Source organism: Herpailurus yagouaroundi, unplaced genomic scaffold (assembly GCF_014898765.1).
Source record: "Herpailurus yagouaroundi ecotype Mexico unplaced genomic scaffold, PumYag 184, whole genome shotgun sequence".
Classification (NCBI taxonomy): domain Eukaryota; kingdom Metazoa; phylum Chordata; class Mammalia; order Carnivora; family Felidae; genus Herpailurus; species Herpailurus yagouaroundi.
Window position 1 is genome coordinate 9,054,495 of NW_024412415.1, and position 13,806 is coordinate 9,068,300.

Here is a 13,806-nt window from a genome sequence, read left to right on the forward strand (position 1 = left end):
TTGAGAAAGGAGGGGTGGAAAGAAAACTATAAAGAAGGAAGAAGCAAAAAAAAAAAAAAGAAGAAGAAGAAAAAGAACTACAGAAAATAAGACCGGTTAGTAAATGACCACAAAATTCCAAGTAAGGAATGGTGACCCATGAACTGGGTTAGTAAGATTAGAAAAAACACTAAGTAAAACTGAGACATTAAAAAATTACCAAACTCAATTAATTCAAAAATTTCCAAGTTTTGAGTTGGTAATCAAGTTTTGCCAAGTCTATTTTCAGGATACTGAAAAGATAACACCAATTAAAAAATCTAAAAATAGGAAGATCAAATGAAGGAAAATGAAGAAAGTACAAGCGAAGTACTTAAGACTGTCTGATACACAACAAACATTCTTAATTATTCCCTCCCTTAAAGCAATTTTACACTACCCATTACACATGACACAACTAGATAATACGAATGGTAAAGAGGAACAAAAGTACTTACTGGTAAAAAGACTATTAAGTGAAGTTTCTTTGGAGGATTCCTTTGAGGATGAAATGCCAACATGTACGATAAAAATGTATGGTGCATCTTGCCAAGTTTTCAGTGGATCGTGCATTGCCTGGAGAGAGAAAAAAAAAGGACAACATATCTACAAGTATTAAAACCTAAGAACATATGTTAATATGAAAATCTTGTTCCAGAATGTGCCCAGGAATATGGAGGAGTTCTTCATTTCCATTCATTAAAATAGTGGTAGGCACAATAAAACAAACAGGTTTATAGTACATACAATAAAGTAAGACTATAAGGTACTAAAAGACAGGACATGTTATAGCTTTATGCACAAAAATCACATACTTAACACTTATTTACAAGGAAAACCTCAGCTAAAAATCACTACATTGAATCTGTTTAATTAAGCCATGCTAGGATACTTGGTTATGTTTCATATGGATGAACTAAAAAGATTTAAATCATCTCAAAACAAAACAAAAACACCCATGATGCTGACTGTGAATTACATTATAAACACTAATTCCTGAATTCATTCTCTTTGTTCAATGTTCTTCTCAAGACTACCAGAATATCTTAGAAGCATTCACATCTTTATCAAAAATTTAATCATGGCTGGTCTATGTGGAAAGAAAAAGTCACTGTTCCTCAAAGTAAAGGAAGTGGAGGTAAGTGCCTCCATGTTTACAAAATTGGTTACTCGGGAAGAATCTGCTCCAAGGCCAGTGAATTTATACATAGCCTGAGCAAAAAGCCTTCGAGGATTTGTTGCCACACTTGCTAGGTGGGACAATGGACCTTCACAAACACAAGACTAAAACACAAAGATAAAGGAGATGAACACAGAAAATTGCTGGCTTCTTCTTTGTGTGTCAAAGGAGGTACTGCTACTTAGACTTGCAATTTATGACCTGTGGTCTTAAAAAAAACTTTTGTCCAGACACCACTGAGTAAGCTTCATTGATCTATGAAAACCCTCAAACTGGGTAACAGATTTTGCGTATTTATGTGTTTTCCTGTAGAACCACAGGTTTTCTCAAATGCTCAAATTATCCTACAACCCAAGAAAAAGCTAAAACGAGAGTTCAAAAATTACATTCCATGATACAAACCCAAGTGTCAAAGTAGATTAAATGATTCCACAGCTATACATTTCCTAGGTTATCTCAGTAACTTAAGAACATAAATGCCATGCTGAATCATTCATTGGTTTATCTCTGCCTGAAGGACTCTTTACGACAAAATTCAGGAGCAATTTATGAGAAAAACTGAGAGCTTCAAAGTTACAGGTACATCATGTACTATTTATCCATATTGACTGAACCTTTCCTGAACTTACTTATTCAATAACCAATAAAACTAGGCATAACAAGCTGCTCTGGTATTAATTTTATATATCTTAAAACTACCTCTTACAAATTTTAAAAGGGACTAATTCTCATATTCTAGTATTTTATAAAGTTTCCATTTAGTTCTGGAATATAGATATTTTGACCCTGTAAAAATAACATTCAGATGCCAGGCACTCTGTCATGTTTAATATTTATCACAGTCTTTAATCTTCACAATAACCCCATCAAGATGGGTACCAATATTAGCTCCTTCAAAGATGTCCTTTAATAGGTGAATGGATAAAATAAACTGTGGTACATTCAGGTAATGGAATGTCAGTTAGCACTAAAAAGAAATGGACTATCAAGCCATGAGAAAACATGAAGAAACCTTACATTCGTAATACTAAGTGAAAGAAGCCGATCTGAAAAGGCTATATACATTATACAATGCCAACTATATGACATTCTGAAAACTGCAAAACTATGGAGACAATTAAAAAAATTTAAAAAAGTAAAAACATAAAAATAAATCAGTGATTGCCAGGTGCTTGAGGGGAGGGAGATGACTAGGTAGAAGGAGTATTGAGGGTTTTTAGGGCAATGAAACAATTCTGGTGTATTATAATGGGGGATATCTGTCATTTTACATTTGTTAAAAACCAAACACTGTACAACACAAAGAACTAAAGCAGCTAATGTAACTATGGACTTTGGCTGGTAACAATGTGTCCACATTGGTTCATCAATTGTAACAAATGTGCCTGCCACAATGGTGCAGGAAGGCCATGGTGGGGAAGTTTGAGTGCGCATTTGTGGAGGCGGTATGTGGGAATCCCGCTTTTTGCTCAATTTAAGGAAAAAAACCTTTCTTAATATTTATTACTTTTGAGAAAGAGAGACAGAGCGTGAGCAGGGGAGGGGCCGAGAGAGACGGGGACACAGAACCTGAAACAGGCTCCAGGCTCTAAGCTGTCAGCAAATGATGTCTAGCTATATTTTTGTGCACATTTATGTTTTCTTAGCCTAAATTCCTAGAGGTGGAGTTGCTAGGTCCAAATGTATGCACATTTTATAAGCACTTTTCTTGTGCTTGTCTAAGTGCTCTGGAGAAAAATTGTAGCAATTTATGGTCCCAAGAAAATAAGATTGAGCTTCCCTCTTTCCTCATACTGACTGTTATAATTTCAAATAGATTTTATACAGTTTGTCAAGTTAAATTGTTATCAATTGTATTTTTAAAAAATTGTTGTAAGTGAATATTTATTTATATGCATACAGGACATATGTAATTGTGCATTTTCAGTGGTCTTCTGTGCATAGCATTCTTTTTAATTCTTCTCAAGGCTTGAGCTCTGTTCCTAGTGATTAAAGCTGGCTGAAAGATGACCCTGTTGAATATCAAAGTAGTATTTGCAGGCATTTAGTCAGAGTATAGTCAAAAGAAGTTAAAAAACTATCTTTTGACATTCTTCCTGAAAATTTGCCTAAGAGGAGAATAGTTTAATAATTCTATTTTTAAAGGGTTCTCACAAGTTTAGCACCTCTATCCCCTTTTATTAAAGCTCTGGTAAGACATTTTTTAGACAAAGGGGCCTCTCCCTGCTGCCCCTACTCCCTAAAAACAGATTTAATGCTTTTATTAACTCAATTTTATGGTTCGATTTAAGCAATAATGTGATATATTTGCCATTACAATGTTTTTTTAAATTAAAGATTTTTTTTTTAGAGCAGCTTTAGCTTTATAAAAACATTGAGCAGGGGCTCCTGGGTGGATCAGTAGGTTAAGTGTCCAACTTCGGCTCAGGTAATGATCTAGCAGTCTATGAGTTTGAGCCCCTCGTCCAGCCCTGTGCTGACAGCTCAGGGCCTAGAGTCTGCTTCGGATTCTGTGTCACTCTCTCTCTTGGCCCCTCCCCTGATCGCACTCAGTCTCTCTCTCTCAAAAATAAATAAACATTAAAAAAATTTTTTTAAGAAAAGCAAGCTTGGGGCGCCTGGGTGGCGCAGTCGGTTAAGCGTCCGACTTCAGCCAGGTCACGATCTCACGGTCTGTGAGTTCGAGCCCCGCGTCGGGCTCTGGGCTGATGGCTCGGAGCCTGGAGCCTGTTTCCGATTCTGTGTCTCCCTCTCTCTCTGCCCCTCCCCCCGTTCATGCTCTGTCTCTCTCTGTCCCAAAAATAAATAAAAAACGTTGAAAAAAAAAAAAAAAAAGAAAAGCAAGCTTGTGGTGTTTTTGTTCATCCTCATCCCATGTCCCTCTTACAAGCTCCCTGAAACCAAAGTTCCCACAGCTGTAACAGCTGTGGAAAAACAGCAGTTTGGCAGCCATTGGAAAAAACAGGAAAAGTTTGGAGATGCCCTAAAACCCAGGGCAGAACTGTCTGGCACTTATCTTTTATGCCCAGGACTTATTTTTTATGACCTGATTCAACCTCATTCAGTGGAAAGGACCCTATACTCAGGGCATTGTCAAAGACTCTCAGCAGCAACTCTGAAACATCATGGCTGCCGCAGGCAATGTTAGGAGGTGGGGCTATTGAGAGGCTAAAAACTTAAAAGGAAAAATGGGGGGGGGGGGGTGCGGGGCCTGGGTAGTTCAGTCAGTTTAGTGTCCAACTCTTGGCTTCAGCTCAGGTCATGATCTCCTGGTTCGTAAGTTTGAGCTCCAGGGCTCCACACTTACAGTGCAGAGCCTGCTTGGGATTCTCTCTCTCCCTCTCTCTTTGCTGTTCCCCTGCCCACGCACTCTCTCAATATAAATAAATAAACTTAAAAAAAAAGTTCCTTCTTATTTACAAGTAACATTTATGGGGTGATAATTACAAAAACAAGACTGACTATAACAAATATGGAAAATACAGGAAACACGGAAGAAAATAAAAGTCACTCATAATATTATCCACAACAACCATTATTAACATTTTAGTGCTTAAGGTTTATTTATCTATTTATTTTTAGCAACCTCTACACCCAAAGTGGGATACAAACTCATGACCCTAAGATCAAGAATCACATGCTCTCGGGGCGCCTGGGTGGCTCAGTCAGTTGAGGGTGTGACTTCGACTCAGGTCATGATCTCACACTCATGGGTTTGAGCCCCGTGTCGGGCTCTGTGATGACAGCTCAGAGCCTGGGGTCTTGCTTCGGATTCTCTGTCTGCATCTCTCTCTGACCCTCCCCAAGTGGCATTCTGTCGCTCTCTCTCAAAATAAATAAACATAATAAAAAAAAATTTTTTTTTAAAGAATCACACGTTCTACCAATGGAGCTACCCAGGTTCCCTAACATTTTGGTGTTTAAACCTCCATTTTTAGGTTTCCTTTTTAAATAGTAGGATACTGGGGCGCCTGGGTGGCTCAGTGGGTTGAGCGTCCAACTTGGGCTCAGGTCATGATCTCACGGTCTGTAAGTTCGAGCTCCACGCCGGGCTCTGTGCAGACAGCTCAAAGCCTGGAGCCTGCTTTGGATTCTGCGTCTCCCTCTCTCTCTGCCCCTCCCCCACTCATGCTCTGTCTCTCTCAGAAATAAATAAACATTAAATAGTAGGATACCAAGATAATTCAACACAAATATAAGAAAACTGAAATATGTGTCAATGCCCCAAATTTCCTACTACACTTACAGTTTTGTCTCCAGTAAGAGTAAGGTTTGTTCCATTCTCCTTAGCCTAAACATTAAAAAAAGAAAGTTAATTTAGAATTTTTACTTTATGCTTAGAAATACATAACAATGAAAACAATTACCTCTTGTTTTTCTCCTAAGAGAGGCAATCGATGTACAAAATCCCCAGAAAAGCTCTATGAAAAAAACATAACATTAAAATTAATGTTTAATAGTAAAAAAAAAAAAAAAAAAAAGTTCAAAACCTACAAAAACATGGTTGAAGCAAAATACACTGTAACACTAAATAATATGGCATTGACAGACAGAAGATTTCCAATTAACCACAAACAAGTGAGAACTAAAAACTACTATCAAACTAAACGGGCCACTCAATTTCTCAGTTAAGAATTAAAAATATTTATGAATAAAAAAAACCTTAAAACAGAAGACATATGCTTAGGATAGAGAGATCTTATGGTTCCCTCTCTTGCCTCATATGAGAAAAATATGGCTCAAAGCTATCAAGCTTTAGATACAGAAATGGAATTTCAACTTAGAATTTTTTTTTAATGTTTATTTTTATTTTTGAGAGAGAGTGAGAGACAGTGTGTGAGTGGAGGAGGGGCAGAGTGAGAGGGAGGCAGAATCTGAAGCAGGGTCCAGGCCCTGAGCTGTCAGCACTGAGCCTAATGCGGGGCTTGAACCCACAAACCCTGAGATCATGACCTGAGCTGAAGTCAGACGCTTAACTAAGTCACCCAGGTGCCCCTCAACTTAGGATTTCTAACTCTTGGGTCTACTGCTCCTTCCACCACAACACTCTCCATGCCTATACAAAACCACACTAATGTTTTCTTACCAGGTATCAGCAGATGAAGCATTCCCTTTCCTGAGTAATTAGAGCATGTATTCCAACTCTGTTACATTTGACTGAAGAAGGAGAGATAACCTTACCAATAGGGATAATATGCTAAGACCCTGGAAAGATTATAGCAGATCTAAAAGCAGTGAACCTAGGGCAACAGTATACAGCAGGTAGCTTTCCATGATCAAATCTAAGAAAGGCCAACCAATCCTCCCAAGCTAGGGGATAAACTTATAAAAACTAAATGAAAGCCCCCTAACTAACATCACATTTTTTCCAGCTTTCTTATTCTATCATTTTAAAGATATCTTCTTTCTCCTCCAAATCCATAAAATCTAAGCTATGACAAGAACTCAATTATCAACTGTTATAGTTCAATTATCAATTTTATTTTATTTGCTTATCAATTACTAGTAATTAAAGTCTCATCAACAAACTTTATTTCTAATAAGTGGACAGAAAACTTAGCGTTCCGTGAATGCTTTGCCTCTTCAAGGCAATTTGCTAAATATTCTGAAGCAGTATTCAAATGCAATAAGAACAAAGAAAAGGCTACAGTTAATAATAACTATTTCCAACACCTATAAAACATGTAATTTTTCTATCAAAAAACTGACATCATATTCTATTTCTAAGAAAAGATTTTAGAATCACAATTCCGCTTACATGATTACATATATGTAAGCATTAAAAATACATATTATTCACCTCTTCCCCTTTACTCAAAACAAGGTTGAGTTCAGGCCTGTAACAATAAAATCTAGAAAACTGGTATTTCTGGGAATGTATCAATTAAATGAGATCTCAAAAGAACTGAAAAACTGGAAGTTTCAAATGTCTACCAGTGGATGAATGGATAAAGAAAATGTGGTATACATGTACAATGAACTATTATTCAGCCTTAAAAAGGAATTAAGTGGATACACGCTATATGGAGGAAGTTTGAAAACATCCTGCTAAGGGAAAGAAGACAAATATTGTATGATTCCACTTCTGTGAAGTATCTAGAATAGTGAGACTCATGGAGGAAAAGCAGAGTAGTTGTTACCAGCGATGTGAGGGGAGGGGGTGTTATTGTTTAATGATTATGATGTATCAGTTTGGGATGATGAGAAAGTTCTAGAGATGACTAGTATACCACTAGCCATCTCCAGAACTTGCATTGCATCGCTTCTCGGCCTTTTGGCTAAGATCAAGTGCAGAACTTGCATTGCACAACAGTGCAAATGTACTTCATACCCTTGAACGGCACACTTGAAAATAGGTAAAATGGTAAATTTTACTTATATTTTACCATAATAAAAAATGGGGATTTGCTTTTTACACACAAAGGAAAGCACATCCTCTTTTTGATGAGATAAATATTAAGTGGCTGAATGTGCAATTAACAGAACATGCTTCTAACTTATTTCTGTCAGAACAAAGAATTCAGAAGTGGGAAATGGAGATCACCAAATATAGAGGTAGTATGTAGTTTATCTCTTCTATTTCCCTCCAACCACTATCAAACATTACCTGTGTTTTAAAGAGCTCACTGCAGTTCTGGAACAATTTTGATGATGTCTGGTATTTCCCAGACAAGCCTTTTTTTTCCTTAAGGTTTTCCAAATATGTCTCCACTTCTTCTGCCTGGAAAAACAAGAGAAAATACAACACACACAACTTACTTTTCACAAGTAAAGTATTTAGAAGATAACAGATAGATTTCCTATAGGGCAGGTACAGTTTTGGATTTGCTATTTTAAAAACTTACAACATCAAATAAACACTGTAATAATGTGCAAGAATCTAACGGTATTGGACTCTAACGTACAGAATTCTCCCTTTTTTTCTAAGCTCCAGTTTTGCATCTCCAACTATCTGCTTGTCATTTCTGTAATTCTGTCCTATGGCAACCCAAGATAATTTTGACATTCTTTTTTTTTTTTTTTTAATTTTTTTTTTTTTTTTTTTTTTTTTTTTGGGTTTGAGAGAGACAGAGCATGAACGGGGGAGGGGCAGAGAGAGACAGAGCATGAACGGGGGAGGGGCAGAGAGAGAGGGAGACACAGAATCGGAAACAGGCTCCAGGCTCTGAGCCATCAGCCCAGAGCCTGACGCGGGGCTCGAACTCACGGACCGCGAGATCGTGACCTGGCTGAAGTCGGGCGCTTAACCGACTGCGCCACCCAGGCGCCCCGATAATTTTGACATTCTTAACTTGTATTACCTATCCGGGGATCTGCTAAGCTCTTGACCAGCTTATCGCAAGTTTCAAATGTATGAAGTTTTTAACTGTAAATTCAACTAGTGATTGATTAAGAGAAACATCAATAATGCTTCAAACTACATTCTGGACATATTATCATTTCTAAGTTCTTCCATCCTTTTAGTCCTCATCATTATCAGTCATACCCAACATTGTATAACGAGCAAAAAACAAATCAACACCACAAAAAAGATAATGTAAAACCCTAACACAAGGCAGAAATTCAAAATGCTTAAGGTTTGAAAAACCAAGTGAATGGCAGACATTTTTTAAAAGACCAGTTAGATTATCTTCAGAAAGGAAGAGAATAACAAATGGAGAACAGAAACGGAATGAAAAAGGCCTGAAAAATCCACCCTGGAGCCATATATCTTCAGTGCCCAAGTACAGTGTACTATGTCAATTGTGAAATGAGGTCTAAAACTATTTCCATACTACTACTAATAAAATGATGATGTTATTTGCCTTGTACTGATAATGCAAAGTAATGATGGATAAAATGGCTGCCCCTTATCAGGAACCAAGGCAGTGGCACCTAATTATACCAGTCGTCATTGTAGTCAGTCACAAACTTACAGCTTAAAAAATAATTTTAAATACCAGTTTTACATAAGAATGCTTCACTAAAGCAGCAAAAATTATTAATATTATTAAATCTGGACTGTGAGCACATGCCTTTTTAAATATTCTATGAGACAAAACGGAAAACATGCAAAATACTATCAATGACTGTCTTGAGATAAAACACTTTACAACTATCTTGACTTACAACCTAAGCTATCCACTTTTTTCATTTACCTAAAAGAATAACTGACAAACTAGTTATTCACACTTGGTTATTTGGGAAATATTTTCTTGAAAATGGGCAAAGGAAGGCTGTCACTTCAAGGACAACACCTGACAGTATTATTGCCAATGACAAAATTTGAACTTCCAAGCAAAACTGGACTTCGGAAAACTTGTATCTTCCTCACCATGAGCTCAACAGCCTCCAGTACTTAAGGAGTTTCTGATGTGACAGAGGGTGATACTAACAAATATAACTTCAAGTTAATTGTAAAATGAGGTAGTATTTGAAAGAATGATAAAAATCAGTCAACAAGTATTTTCTAAATAAACCCTGTTACAAAATCAGACATGGATAAAAGACCACAGTGCATGACACACCAACTCACTTAGTAGAAAAAGAACCCACTGATATGGTTTCAGATTCCACATTGCCACCAACCTTTAAGAAACTCTCTCTACTTGTTATGTTTTGGTACAGGATCAAAAAACAGTATCTACAATTATCTGAAAACACTATTAAGATATCATTCTCTTTTCCAACTATGTATCTGTGTGAGGCCACATTTCAACCAAAATAATATAGCACAATAAACTGAAGAAGATATAAGAATCCAGCTGTCTTCAATTATCCAACATTAAATGAAAGGTGCTGCAAAAATACAAAGTAATACCACTCTTCTTCGTTTCTGAAAAAGACATTTTTATTTATTGTTTTATTTTTAACATAAAAAAACGTTTTTCATGTTAACATGCAATGGTTTATTATTGCTATTTTAAAATAAATTAACAAACATTTTTTGTATTTTGTGTTTTAATTTCTAATACGGTAACCCACATGAACAAAGGCTTTTTGGAGACTGCAGTAATGGTTTTTTTAAATATTCAACACTTCACGAATTTGCGTGTCATCCTTGTGCAGGGGCCGTGCTAATGTTCTCTGTGTTGTTCCAGTTTTAGTATATGTGCTTGTTAGAAGGTGGGGGAGGGAGAGTAAAGTACCCCCCAAATTGAGAAAGTATTTGAAGACCAAAAAACAAAGCAGGCGACTCTCTACAGTTTATGCAGAGTTTTATTCGGGGTAACTTACTGACAGGGGGAGGGAAATGGGCAGAATATGATTCACGGCAGCTGCAGTTATTCTCCACAAAGTCCAGACCTTAGTCCACAGATTTTACACAGTGAGGGGTCACACAAAAGGACACTGTAGTGAGATCAAAGGGCTCCCATGTACCTCCAAAGGGCTTGCATGCATCTAATTAAAAGCTAAGCATTAATTAGATCTTGTGGCACCAACTGCGCATCAGGAGGGGGAAAGATTATGTTATCTCTAACAGATTAATGGAAGGCCAAAACAAGGCTCCCCCTGTCCCAGCCTTGGTGGACATTTTTAAGGTATGTATATTCATCTCCAAGGGGTCTGGAACACGTAGCCCCTCAAGAGAGGTAATCGAACACACATGAACAAGATGGAGGGCCAAAGATAGAGTCAGCACTGTCAGCACTTCTACAGTGCTGCCAAAGTAAGCAAGATTCTGCAGTAATTTTTAAGGATTGAGACCAAAAAGTTTGTGAATTGCTAGTACAGTAAGTCTATAAATTGCGAAGCACAGATTCTAACTTCAGCTTGTCTCCTACCTCCTCCTAGCTATGTGACACTCCTCCCTCTATCAGGTTAGGACCTGATGATATCTAAAGTCCAAGAAAAAGTTTGTTAATCTTATATTCCTTACCTTGAAGTTGTAGATTTCATTGTAACAATCAGCACTTTTCAGATACCAGGTTATATTCAAAGATACCTCACAAGGTTCTCCATCAACTATAAAAGAAGAAAACTTTGTGAATAAAGATGAGTCCCAAACAAAGCATTTTTCCTAAACTGTTACCACACATCTTATTTTTTCCTGCTAAATTTAGATACTCAAAGACCATCCCTTCTCCAAACTTGAGGTAATGAAATAATTTATGTAAAATAACTGGATATTCTTCAGATAAAAGTAAGTACTGTTATTCACAAAAGAACAGTTTTTGACCTGCTTAAGTTTATCTACTTTTTTATGCCTTAAAACCTCAGTTTCTGGGGGCGCCTGGGTGGCGCAGTCGGTTAAGCGTCCGACTTCAGCCAGGTCACGATCTCGCGGTCCGTGAGTTCGAGCCCCGCGTCGGGCTCTGGGCTGATGGCTCGGAGCCTGGAGCCTGTTTCCGATTCTGTGTCTCCCTCTCTCTCTGCCCCTCCCCCGTTCATGCTCTGTCTCTCTCTGTCCCAAAAATAAATAAAAACGTTGAAAAAAAAATTTTTAAAAAAAAACAAAAACCTCAGTTTCTGGTTCTCTGCTGGGAAAAACCTGGAAGTGACAAAGCAGTCCCAAGTTAAAACCACTCTTCTATTATCATTCAAATATTTACTGAGCAGAGCACTTAAGTATACAAAGCTAACTGACAGTAAGCCAGAAGAGACTAGGACCCTTAAAAGGCTACATTCTAGCTGGAAAGACAAGGAATAACATTAGGGACATCACAAAGCAGTACTCAAAGCTTTACTGAGGGAAAAATTAATGGCTTAGACTTTGAAAGATACCAAACTAGACTACAAGACAAAGAACTACAAACAAAAAGCAAACCTGGCTGGGGAAGGCAGAAGAGCAAAAGCAACACCGTAAGAGCATTAGACTCTTTCCAAAACCCACCTTAAGAGAAGCCTCAAGGAACTTCACGAAATCATAGTGGCTGAGTAACCCATTAAACGTAGTTTGGAACACAATATTCTAGTGGACCAATGCATTAGTCTGAAGATTTGAGAGTATAAATCTGACTATATGACTGATCAGCTGTCCCACCTGATTTTTGATTGCAGCTGCACTATGGAACTCTAAGATACCTGCTTTATGCACATATGACAAAGATAAACATGACGGCATCTAGGAATCTAATTTTGATTAACGTAAGACGGGCACCTAATATTTGTTTTATTTTCTCAAATTAATTTTCAAGTGACACACTTTTTTTACAAGGTTCAATTAAAATACACAAAACTCTGTAATGCCTAGGTGGCACAGTTGGTTAATCATCTGACTCTTGATTTCAGCTCAGGTCACCGATATCTTGGTTCATGGGTTCAAGCCCCATGTCGGGCTCTGTGCTGACAGTGCAGAGCCTGCTTGGGATTCTGTCTCCTTCTCTCTCTGCCCCTCCCTGACTTGCCAATATGTGTGTGCATGAGCGCTCTTTCTCTCAAAATAAATAAATAAACAAGAAATAAACATTAAAAAAAATTTTTAAAAATACACAAAACTCTGATGTGCTGAACAGAATTTACAGAAATGATAAAAAGGATATTGCAATCTCAATATAAACTACTCAGAAGAACCATACCAAGGAGAGATTAAACAGAAGCTAATAAGGAAATCCCCTGAAAGAAGATCTGCAGGAAAACTTGGCTGCAAAAATCCTATTATGTTAAAAAACACCATTCAGAACTTTGAATGGTTAGATTTAAGAGACAAAAATGGTCCTAGCAATTTCATGGAAAGCTATTTACCATACGCCCAAAAGTATAAAATCAGAGTCAAGGCATATGTGAGAAAGCAGAGAAGTAACAAAGTGAGAGATAATGTGATTTTCAGGGGCTTCAAATTCTCCAAAAATATGAAATGCAGACACTACAAAATATGCAGCTTGTGCAACTTGGCAAAGCACCATTTGATCAAAATACAGGTAAGAAAAGACTACACATAATAAAAAGGTAGAACAGCATGCAAGTTGTCAAGCTATCTCAAAAGACCAAAAACACTGTTCTCCCTGAGTTACTCGTATCTAGCACACCAACCTCTTAAGACTGACCAGTTTGTCAGAGTAATGTAATTTAAACCAAACTGAAGTCATTAGTCAAGAGATTGTATTTTCATGGATATAGTCTTCTCTTCATAGAAATTCTATAGGTCCCCTTCACTCCCACTAAACTGTAAGCTCAGTAAGAGAGAGGGCCTTTTCTATCATTTTCCTACTGTCTAAAACAGTGCTTCACATAATAGGTTTTTAATAAGTACACACTAGATGATTAAAACAATAAAATCATCCAATTAAAACTTATAACTTTGCACTTTCATAAAGAAAGATGTGCATAGAAGCACATATGGGTGACCTGAACTTTTTTTAAATAATGTTCTTTAATTTATTTATTTTTGAAAGAGAGACAGAGCAGAGGGAGGGACAGAGAAGGAGACAGAGAATCTGAAGCAGACTCCAGGCTCTGAGCTGTCAGCACAGAGCCCAACGCGGGGCTCAAACCCACGAGCCGTGAGATCATGACCTGAGCCAAAGTCAGATGCTCAACTGACTAAGCCACCCGGGGAACCGAGCTGAACTTTTATTCCTGATCTTGAAATAGAGCTATCCATGATCATTTATTCCCTAAAATAAAACCATTTTCAAAAATAAAAGGAAGCTTTTCTTTAATGTGCAATGGGAAATTTTGGATTCAGA

At 37.3% G+C, this 13,806-nt stretch overlaps 1 protein-coding gene and 2 non-coding genes across 4 annotated transcripts in view; 1 reads left to right on the forward strand and 2 right to left on the reverse strand.

Moving 5' to 3' along the window:
• TMEM87A (transmembrane protein 87A) overlaps positions 1–13,806 on the reverse strand; it is a 41,569-nt gene that overhangs the window by 25,739 nt on the left and 2,024 nt on the right. For both annotated transcript variants that reach the window (XM_040492391.1, XM_040492392.1), the window contains exons 3-7: positions 11,058–11,143; positions 7,806–7,919; positions 5,566–5,619; positions 5,445–5,489; positions 477–594 (exon numbers count right to left, since the gene is read on the reverse strand). In XM_040492391.1, coding sequence (XP_040348325.1) covers positions 477–594; positions 5,445–5,489; positions 5,566–5,619; positions 7,806–7,919; positions 11,058–11,143 — 417 coding nt within the window. The remainder of the gene's footprint in view (positions 1–476; positions 595–5,444; positions 5,490–5,565; positions 5,620–7,805; positions 7,920–11,057; positions 11,144–13,806) is intronic.
• Positions 7,457–7,655, forward strand: LOC121042157 (U2 spliceosomal RNA). The gene has a single exon (XR_005796010.1). It is a non-coding gene; the product is annotated as a U2 spliceosomal RNA (small nuclear RNA).
• On the reverse strand, positions 10,202–10,303 carry LOC121042182 (U6 spliceosomal RNA). Its single transcript, XR_005796027.1, has one exon. It is a non-coding gene; the product is annotated as a U6 spliceosomal RNA (small nuclear RNA).